Here is a 10612-nt window from a genome sequence, read left to right as displayed (position 1 = left end):
TAAATGGGTCATCATAATCCTTGACTGATGTGATTCCAGTATTTTAAGCATGATTACTAACAGACAGCATAACTATACACTGACCAAACTCAAACCTCTTTGTCTGAATGCATGCTTTCTGTGTGTTGCTACATAGTCCATCCTTGTCATAATCATACATCCTTGACACACACACACACACACAAACACACACACACTGTAGTGAATAATTTCCAAAAATAGTATCTCATGTTGCAAAAAACACATGATATAATGTTCAGTTAAAAGGGGATGACATTTTTTACAACATTATACTTGTGGTACAGCAGGATATTTTAGGAAACAATAATCTCTGAATGATTGTTGTTAAGTAGGCATTTTGGGTAAAATGTATTAAAACGTGGGAACGGGTGGAGTTATCTTGATCTCAAGATGAAACCCTTCTGTTTTGTATATCGTATTCACCAAATAGTTTGCGAAAAGGACATTATCGCCTGCTTAAATGATCACCGTTCCATGAAAAAGGGCTTCGCTTAACCTTGTCTTCAGGGTGAAAAGTTATAACCAAGAGGTGATTACCGCATCAAATGTGAAAAAATAACTGATACCATTCTTTTCAATGTTTGCCATAAAGCAGTTCCTCATTGTTCCGTCTCTGTGCCAAACTGAGTGGCCTCTCTATCACGTTTTGTGTGAATGGAATTTGGAGGACGACAATGACAGAGAGACACTAGCAGGTCCTTCTAGTGGGAAGAAACTTGAATCCTGTTGCCCACCAGCTTCTTCTATGGCCCCCGTGTGGTGAAAAGTTGCCGCCAGTGTCTAATTACGCACTAGCTTGCAATCCCCTGCTGCTTGAGAATATCGTAGACATCTTCCACTTGGCTTAGTCTCTCGAAGAATGGGATGAGATCTAGTAGCTCTGTGTCGGCCATGTCTTCGAACCAGGATGTTACGGGGACCTGAGTGTGTGAAAAGTTATAAACAAAGTAAAGTTTCAAAATAATGACACAGATCTATGTGTACCAGTGAGTTAGTTATATGCACACTACCAGTCAAAAGTTCTAGAACACATACTCATTCAAGGGTTTTTCCTTTTTTAAATGTTTAAACTATTTTCTACATTGTAGAATAATAGTAAAGACATCAAAACTATGAAATAGCACATAAGGAATCATGTAGTAATCCAAAAAGTGTTAAACATATCAAAATATATTCTTCAAATAGCTACCCTTTGCCTTGATGACAGCCTTGCACACTCTTGGCATTCTCTCAACCAGCTTCACCTGGAATGCTTTTCCAACAATCTTCAAGGAGTTCTCACATACGCTGAGCACTTGTTGGCTACTTTGCGGTCCAACTTATCCCAAACCATCTCAAATTAAAACCCTTGAATGAGTAGGTGTTCGACAACTTTTGACAGGTAGTGTTATATGCAGAATTAAAATGAAATCATAAATAAAAAAGTTAATCTATTCATAAGAATGTGAAAATTCACATTCTTATGAATAGGTCATAGGTGAACAACTGGAAAAACATTTTTAGACAGACAATGCATTCTGAAAGCCGTAAATCTCGACCAGGAGAGGGTTGGAGACAAGCACAAGGACAAGTGAAACAGATCAGGGCGTGACAAGGCCACTCTAAAATGTGCACACAACACAATGTCAAAGATGTCTCAAGTTTTGAGGGAGCGTGAATTTGGCATGCTGGCTGCAGGAATGTCCACCAGAGCTGTTGCCAGAGAATTGATTGTTAGTTTCTCTACGATAAGCAGCCTACAACATCATTTTAGAGAATTTGGCAGTAAAATCCAATCGGCCTCACGATCATATGTAACAGACCACATGTGACCACGCCAGCCCAGGACTTCCATATCCGGCTTCTTCACCTGCGGGATTGTCTGAGACCAGTCACCTGGATAGCTGATGACATTTCTGCACAAACTGTCAGAAACCGTCTCTGGCAAGCTCATCTGCGTGCTCGCCGTACTCATCAGGGTCTTGACATGACTACAGTTCAACATGGTAACCGACTTCAGTGGGCAACTGCTCTCCTTCAATGGCCACTGGCCATTGTGCTCTTCACAGAAGAAATCCGGTTTGAACTGTACCGAGGAGATGGCAGACAGCGTGTATGGCGTTGTGTGGGCGAGCGGTTTGCTGATGTCAATGTTGTGAACAGAGTGCCCCATGGTGGCGGTGGGGTTATAGTATGTGCCTGCAGAAGCTACGGACAATGAACACAATTTTATTTAAATCGATGGCAATTTGAGTGCCCAGAGATACTGTGATGAGATCCTGAGGCCCATTGTCGTGCCATTGATCCGCTGCCATCACCTCATGTTTCAGCATGATAATGCACAGCCCCATGTCGCAAGGATCTGTACACAATTCCTGGATGCCGAAAATGTCCCAGTTCTTCCATGGTCTGCATAATCAGACATGTCACCCATTGAGCATGTTTGGGATGCCCTGGATCTATGTGTACGACGGCATGTCCCAGTTCCTGCCAACATCCACCAACTTCTCACAGCCTTTGAAGAGGAGTGGGACAACATTCCACAGGCCACAATCAACAGCCTGATTAACTCTATGTGAAGGAGATGTGCCGCACTATATAGGCAAATGGTGGTCACACCAGATACTGACTAATTTTATGATCCACACCCCTACTTTTTTAAAGGTATCTGTGACCAAGAGATGCCTATAAACTCAGCAAAAAAGAAATGACCGCTCACTGTCAACTGTGTTTATTTTCAGCAAACTTAACATGTGTAAATATTTGTATGAACATAACAAGATTCAACAACTGAGACATAAACTGATCAATTTCTGCAGACATGTGACTAACATAAATGGAATAATGTGTCCCTGAACAAAGGGGGGGTCATAATCAAAAGTAACAGTCAGTATCTGGTCTGGCCACCAGCTGCATTAAGTACTGCAGTGCATCTCCTCCTCATGGACTGCATCAGATTTGCCCGTTTTTGCTGTGAGATGTTACTCCACTCTTCCACCAAGGCACCTGCAAATTCCTGGACATGTCTGGGGGGAATGGCCCTAGCCCTCACCTTTCGATCCAACTGCTAAATGGGAATGAGATCCGGGCTCTTTGATGGCATTGGCAGAACACTGACATTCCTGTCTTACAGGAAATCACGCACAGAACGAGCAGTATGGCTGGTTGTATTGTCATGCTGGAGGGTCATGTCAGGATGAGCCTGCAGGAAGGGTACCACATGAGGGAGGAGGATGTCTTCCCTGTAATGTACAGCGTTGAGATTGCCTGCAATGACAACAAGCTCAGTCCGATGATGCTGTGACAAACCGCCCCAGACCATGACGAACCCTCTACCTCCAAATTGATCCCGCTCCAGAGTACAGGCCTCATTCCTTTGACCGATAAACACAAATCCGACCATCACATCTGGTGAGACAAAACCGCGACTCATCAGTGAAGAGCACTTTTTGCCAGTCCTGTCTGATCCAGTGACGGTGGGTTTGTGCCCATAGGCAACATTGTTGCTGGTGATGTCTGGTGAGGACCTGCCTTACAACAGGCCTAAAAGCCCTCAGTCCATGCTCTCTCAACCTATTGAGGACAGTCTGCGCACTGATGGAGGGATTGTGTGTTCCTGGTGTAACTCAGACAGTTGTTGTTGCCATCCTGTACCTGTCCCACAGGTGTGATGGTCAGATGTACTGATCCTGTGGAGGTGTTGTTACACATGGTCTGCCACTGCAAGGACGATCAGCTATCCATCCTGTCTCCCTGTAGCGCTGTCTTAGGTGTCTCACAGTACGGATATTGCAATTTATTGCCCTGGCCACATCTGCAGTCCTCATGCCTCCTTGCAGCATGCCTAAGGCATGTTCACGCAGATGAGCAGGGACCCTGGGCATCTTTCTTTTGGTGTTTTTCAGAGTCAGTAGAAAGGCCTCTTTAGTGTCCTAAGTTTTCATAACTGTGACCTTAATTGCCTACAGTCTGTAAGCTGTTAGTGTCTTAACGACTGTTCCACAGGTGCATGTTCATTCATTGTTTAAGCATGGGAAACAAATGGATTTTTTGATTTTTTTTTAACGAATTATCTTTGAAAGACAAGGTCCTGAAAAGGGAACTTTCCTTTTTTTGCTGAGTTTATGTATTCCCAGTCATGTAAAATCCATAGATTAGGCTGTAATGAATTTATTTCAATTGAGTGACTTCCTAAAGTAAACTGAAACTCAGTAAAATCTTTGAAATTGTTGCATGTTGCGTTTATATTTTTGTTAAAGAGTACCTAACTATGGAAGCTGCAGACATTTTGCAGAGAGAACATCAGTTATACAGATATAAGATCTTAATTTGATAACTCTGTTGCAGGGGAACTTTCCTGCGATGCAAGACATTTTCAACTTGTATATTATTTAAGATTTAAAAAGGCTTTTGAAGTTCTTAATTTCCACTTTGACATTTGATTTTCACATTCGAAAAAGGTATCAGCCTTTACAAAACTGTCAATAAATTATAATCCACATTTCCGGTTGCTGCAGGATTATTTTGATATTAAGATGCAACATCTGTATCACACATGCTGTTCTACAAATATATACTGAAAACAATCTGTCTAATTTAAAGAAGTGTTCAGTGATAGTTGGAAAAGAAAAGTTGAAAATAAGCTAAAACTTCAAAAAGGTCAACTATCACTAAAGACTTCTTTAAGTTTTAGGTTATTTTCAACTTCTCCAGGGGGTTATCGTTTCCTCCAAACTGTTTTACCATTTGTTTACTACAAGTTATGCAGCAATGTCCAACATATCTTGGCTAGCATGCTTAGAGAATGTTGGAATGTTAGTGGAAACAGATTGTATTAGTTAGCGGTGCATTGAAATGCAAGCGACCTAAACAACCCTAGCGGCCAAAACAACTATCACCATATATCAAAGCTTTCCTGTTTGGCAAAAGTATTTTGAATCAGTAGCTAGGTTTCCATCCAATTTGCGATAGTTTATGGAAATATTCTAAAAATATGCATAAAACAAAAACACATGAGCTAATGAAGGAACTGAGAATTTAACTGGGCTTCTTCTACAGAAATATAATGTACCTTTCACTTGATAGTAGGTAACTTGATAGTCGATTTTCCTGTCAGCGCTTGGTTATGGCGATATCTATAGGAGAGCAGCTGCCTCTTCTTTAAAACCACTGGATGCTGTTTATCATTGCGTATTATGCTTTATTACAGGTGAATGTTTTTGAAAACATAATTGTGTTCATTATCAGAGTTCTGGACGTCACTGGCAACGCGGATAACGCAATATTTCCTTCTGTTTATTTACAAAGCTCTCATGGAGAAACTACCATACCACCTCACATCGCTCCTGACATTCAAGCCAGTATGAAATACCTTACTCACTCTCAGGAATAGGTCATTCTTTAAATTTGTTTAGTTGCTACCAATTGAAGTAAAACAGCATTTAGTTTTTAAGCACCACATACACATGGAACACATTTCAGAATAGTCTACAATTGGACACACTAGTGTCTTTTGGGAATTTCAGGACATTAGGAAATTACCTGTTCACAGAGGAATGTACATGTTTTTTATACTGTAATTGTATTTATCATGCTCCAGCTGTCACACCTACTCCAGCTATATCCCATTGGGGCCTGAAGGCGCCGGGCTCTCCAGCATTACGCACTCCTGCCGCCATCATTACGCACACCTGCTTCACTCGTCACGCGCATCAGTGATAATTTGGACTGACCCTAGACTCAATCACCTGTGTTATTTCTTCCCCTATATCTGTCTGTCCCCCAGCTCTGTTCCCAGCTTCCGCATTAACGTTCGTATGTTGTTTTGTTACCCGTGTGCTGACGCTGTTCCTGTCTTGTTCCTTGTCTGTTCCTCATTAAATGTTTGACTCCCCGTACCTGCTTCTCGACTCCAGCGTCGGTCCTTACACCCGCCTTTGATTGTAATAATTGTGTCACTAATTCCCTATTATGTACTTTGCATTTTTATGATGAATTATGTGAATCAGGGCTCCCTTGTAAAAGAGACATCTGTGTCAATAGGACTTTGATGAATAAATAAAGTTTGAATAATAATAATAATTAGGTAACCCGTGATTTCTCATGCTTTTGAGAAACTGATCAAATCCATATCCTCTAACAGTGCTATATTCTCAAAGACATTCCATCAAGCCATGCTTGGAGGAAACAACAACAACCTAGGGAATATGAAAGTAGTAAGTAAACACCCCTTTGAAGGATCCCTTTCAATGGCAATGCCATGGAACACACTTAAAGAGGAAATTACACTTTTTTTAGCACCTCAGATACCTCAGATGTTGTGCAGTTTTCCTTTATCTGCAATTGATTGAATTGAGAGCTTAGTATTATAGTATACAGGTAGATAGAAGTAGGAATGCCATACAGCATTATCAGGGTGGAAGATGTAGGAGGCTGGGGAGTTGTCTACAATGATGACTTTGTTGAGGTCCCTGCCCAGCCGACTCAGGTCTTTAACATAGTTTCCTTGGTGGAACACGCAGGACTCCCGGAAGAGACGGTGTCGGAAGGCACCCCATTTATCCAGCAGGTCGGAGACTGGATCGGCATACTGGCACAAAAGGAAAACACACACAACATCGTCCCTGATGTTATGTCACAGAAAGATGTGTGTGTGTACACATTTATTATGAAATATGTGTGTATGGATGAATAACAGATTAGAATGGCAGGGCAAAGTTTCTAAGAATTCAAAACATAACATGTCAAACATGTCACAGTCTTAAAGGGAAAGTTTAGTATTTTAGATGGCCCCATCACTTCCATTGATTTTTAGCTAGCGGTGACTAAAGTTAGCTGAAGCTTGTAGTGGTTGTTTAAAGAAAACCAAACCATGGATTACAGTTTCTCCTGGCCCATTGACTACTTTCAGGGTGAGGACCATCTGACATCAACGTTGTAAAATCACAAACTTCCCTTTAAGGCTAGTACTTGTTAGATCCTGTCAACCTTTAATTTAATAAAACCTTTAAATATGACAATCAGCATTTAGTTGAATGAATTCACCTTGGATAAACTGGCAGTGAACAGAACACACTCAAACAACTCCCCCATTCTTTTGAGATACTCATCCACATTGGGTCGCTTCAACACGTACACCTGAGGTAATAAAAACAGGACATATGGAAATACTCTGGATTATTTACAAAAAGTTTACATATATTTGTTTTTGCCAAATATGTTAATGCTTTAAACAACTTTTTTAAATAGAAGATCTTAAATAGTTGTTGAGCGAGAAATGCGCCTACTCCCCCTCATCTGCTATGGGATGCCTGATGATATTGAGGTTAATGGGATGGGACATAAAAAGATAGAGGGGAGAGACTGAAAGAGAGGTTAACACCGTTTTACAGCATATCAGACTTCTTTAGATATTAACAATCATAAATGCCACAGATTACACTAAATGTCCATGTGGAATAGTCAATTAGGTGTGCAGCTAGGGTTGCAAAGCTACTGGTAATTTATCAAAGTTACCAGAATCATATTATTCATATATATGCACACTGAACAAAAATGTAAACGCAACAATTTCAATGATTTTACCCAGTTACAGTTCAATAAGGAAAACAGTCCATTCAAATAAATGCATGAGGCCCTAATCTATGGATTCCACACTACTGGGCAGAGGCGCAGCCATGGGTGGACCTGGGAGGGCAAAGGCCCACCCACTGGGGAGCCAGGCCCAGCCAATCAGACAGAGTTTTTCCCCACAAAAGGCCTTTATTACAGAGAGAAATACTCCTCAGTTTCATCAGCTGTCTGGGTGGCTGGGCTCAGACGATCCTGCATGTGAAGAAGCCGGATGTGGAGGTCCTGGGCTGTCGTGGCTACACATGGTCTGCAGTTGTGAGGCCGGTTGGACGTACTGCCAAATTCTCTAAAACGACATTGGAGGCGGCTTACGGCAGAGAAATTAACATTTAATTCTCTGGCAACAGCTGTGGTGGACATTCCTGCATTCTACATGCCAATTACCCGCTCCTTCAAAACTTGAGACATCTGTGGCATTGTGTTGTGTGACAAAACTGCACATTTTAGTGGCCTTTTCTGTCCTCAACACAAGGTGCACCTGTGTAATGACCATGCTGTTAATCAGCTTCTTGATATGCCACACCTGTCAGGTGGATGGATTATCTTGGCAAAAGGGGATTTGATCCCTAACAGGGATGTAAACAAATTTGTGCAAAACATTTTTAGAAAAATCCACTTTTTGTGCATATGGAACCTTTCTGTGATCGTTTATTTCAGCTCATGAAACATGGGACCGACACTTGACATGTTGCGTTTATATTTTTGCTCTGTATGGTATTCATTTTTTATATCGGTCCATATTGTCCATGATTTTCTAGTGGATAAAGCATATGGTTCAAGAAAAAACAACCTAATTAATGAAAAAAGCATCTTATCAACAATGGCATTATTTTCAATTAACTCAGAAACTTTTCAAACGTTTGATTTTTTCACAAATGCCACCAGTTTGGCACCAACACATTGACAACAATGACATATTGACATAGTAAAATAAAAAATAAGTGTATTAAAAAAAATATAAAGGATATTTCATGCTGAAACCCTCATATTGAACACAAATGGTATCACTAAGTGCATTTTCTATATCAGGAATGGGCAACTTAGCGGCCCGAACCCTCGGATCAATTTACATTCAATCAGGGTCTCAACTTAATGCTGCGAGGTAGAATACACAAGGTGCAATTTCGAAATTTGGTTGTGCATAAAAACAGTTTCTCTTGTTACTGATGAGTCACTGATATTCACTCAATTAGCCCATTTCAGCTAACATTTTTAGATTGGTAAATTAGTCTAGTGGCCAGCTATCTAAACTAATAGTAATTAAGGTCGAATTAGAGTTCAGATTTGTTGTGGCCCCAACCCCCATCAAAGTTGGCCATCCCTGGTTTATAATAAGCATAATTCTTTACAGCTTTGTAATAATTTTTTTGATCATCTTATTTGATAATTTTATATATTGTACATGTGATAAAGCCACACAGAGGGCCATAGATAATTACAGACACCTGTGATAATCTGAAGTATCCAAAAGGCCACCAGTAATCTTGTAAAATTTCCCCAAATCCTTCAATAGTTTACAGTATTATACCCTACCTTTGCAACTCTAGGTGCAGCTTATTATCTGTATATGGAAAGATATGCCTGTCAATATAGAACTTTCACTCAATTTCTGCTCACATCCATTTCTCAAAAGAACATGATGCTATCGGCCTTGTTCCTGAACCAAGTCATCCCGAATAGGCTGTGCCCACTTAAACAAGCCTATCCTGGATTACTTGAAACAGACCCAGGCCTGCGGTATAAAACAGGAGTGTTCTTCTGTCTTCTGTCTGGAGTTAGCCTTTAAACTAGAAAAAACTACAGCAGTTCCTGCAATCTCCGATGTGATCTCATATGGACTGGGCAGAATCTGCGCTAGGGACTGAGATTGATGGGCCCAGTGATTTAAGAAGCCAAACATACTTCCTTGTTTCATCAGCCCACAGAAATAGCCACCTGCTGCTAGGATCCGTCAACAGAGAAGGCCAAAGCTCTGTCAGATAGCTAGCACAAACGCTAACAGAGTCACAGAGTAAACAGTGGTGGATGAAAGGTTTGAACTAATTAAACACTTTCAAAACGAAGGAGAGTCATTCCAACATAGCGTGGATATCATGGAGATTAGATTCTAGAATTGTATTTGAGGTCATGGCCACATTACTGCTCCTTTCATTGTGGCACTATAAAGGAGAGAACCTGTGAAAAAGGCTAAGAATTGAAACTGAAAACAGTCGCACTTACCTGGTGAACTGTTCCATCAATTTCCACTGGAATGATAAAATCAGCATTGTTCACAGGCTGTTGGAAGCAAGAAGATTCCATTTAAGAAACAAGTACGGAACAGTGTATGAATTAAGACATTAAACATGTGCTTTACAAGCTTGTACAGAACACATTAACTCTAGTTTGTGGGTTTTTTTTAATGTAAAAAAAATATGTTTGAATTAAAATGTGTTTTACAAGCTTGTAAAGACTGTAAAGCAAAAATAAAATGCTCACCATCAGCGACTTCATAAATAACAGTATGTAAGTAATATGTTTCCATTCGAGACACTGAAATATAATGTATTTGACAACACCTATAAAAGTGTGATTTATTTAGATGGGTCTTCTACCTAAAACAAGTCTCTCAAATGTTAGGTTAGTCACGAGTACGTGCTATGCAGGACACCATGACCTAAATTCATAGTCTATTCATAGTCTATGAAGTAATGTTGAGCCGAGCATAACATGCATTACATACATTACATACGTATACAGTGCCTTCAGAAAGTATTAACAACCCTTGACTTTTTCCACATTTTGTTGTGTTAAATTAATTAAATTTAGATATTTTTTGTCACTGGCCTACACACAATAACCTATAATGTCAAAGTGGAATTACAAATTAAGCTGAAATGTCTTGAGTCAATAAGTATTCAACCCCTTCGTTACAGCAAACATAAATACGTTCAGGAGTACAAATTTGCTTAGCAAGTCACATAATAAGTTGCAATAATAG

The 10612-nt window shown here is 40.2% G+C and overlaps 1 protein-coding gene across 5 annotated transcripts in view; it reads right to left on the bottom strand.

Moving 5' to 3' along the window:
* Positions 1-209: 209 nt before the first annotated feature.
* The window catches only part of LOC112234881 (carboxy-terminal domain RNA polymerase II polypeptide A small phosphatase 1), a 58221-nt gene continuing 47818 nt past the window's right edge, over positions 210-10612 (bottom strand). For 2 of the 5 annotated variants that reach the window (XM_024403216.2, XM_024403197.2), the window contains 4 exons: positions 9853-9909; positions 7045-7137; positions 6404-6589; positions 210-941 (listed from right to left, as the gene is read on the bottom strand). In XM_024403216.2, coding sequence (XP_024258984.1) covers positions 813-941; positions 6404-6589; positions 7045-7137; positions 9853-9909 — 465 coding nt within the window. In that variant the 3' untranslated portion in view covers positions 210-812. Of the gene's footprint in view, positions 942-6300; positions 6590-7044; positions 7138-9852; positions 9910-10612 lie in introns of all 5 variants that reach the window. The other 3 variants (XM_024403213.2, XM_024403207.2, XM_042315063.1) reach the window with 3 other exon arrangements.

The sequence above is a fragment of the Oncorhynchus tshawytscha genome, linkage group LG03 (assembly GCF_018296145.1).
Source record: "Oncorhynchus tshawytscha isolate Ot180627B linkage group LG03, Otsh_v2.0, whole genome shotgun sequence".
In the NCBI taxonomy this organism is placed as follows: domain Eukaryota; kingdom Metazoa; phylum Chordata; class Actinopteri; order Salmoniformes; family Salmonidae; genus Oncorhynchus; species Oncorhynchus tshawytscha.
The sequence above is the reverse complement of the archived record's forward strand: the minus strand, read 5'-3'. Positions and strand labels throughout refer to the sequence as shown.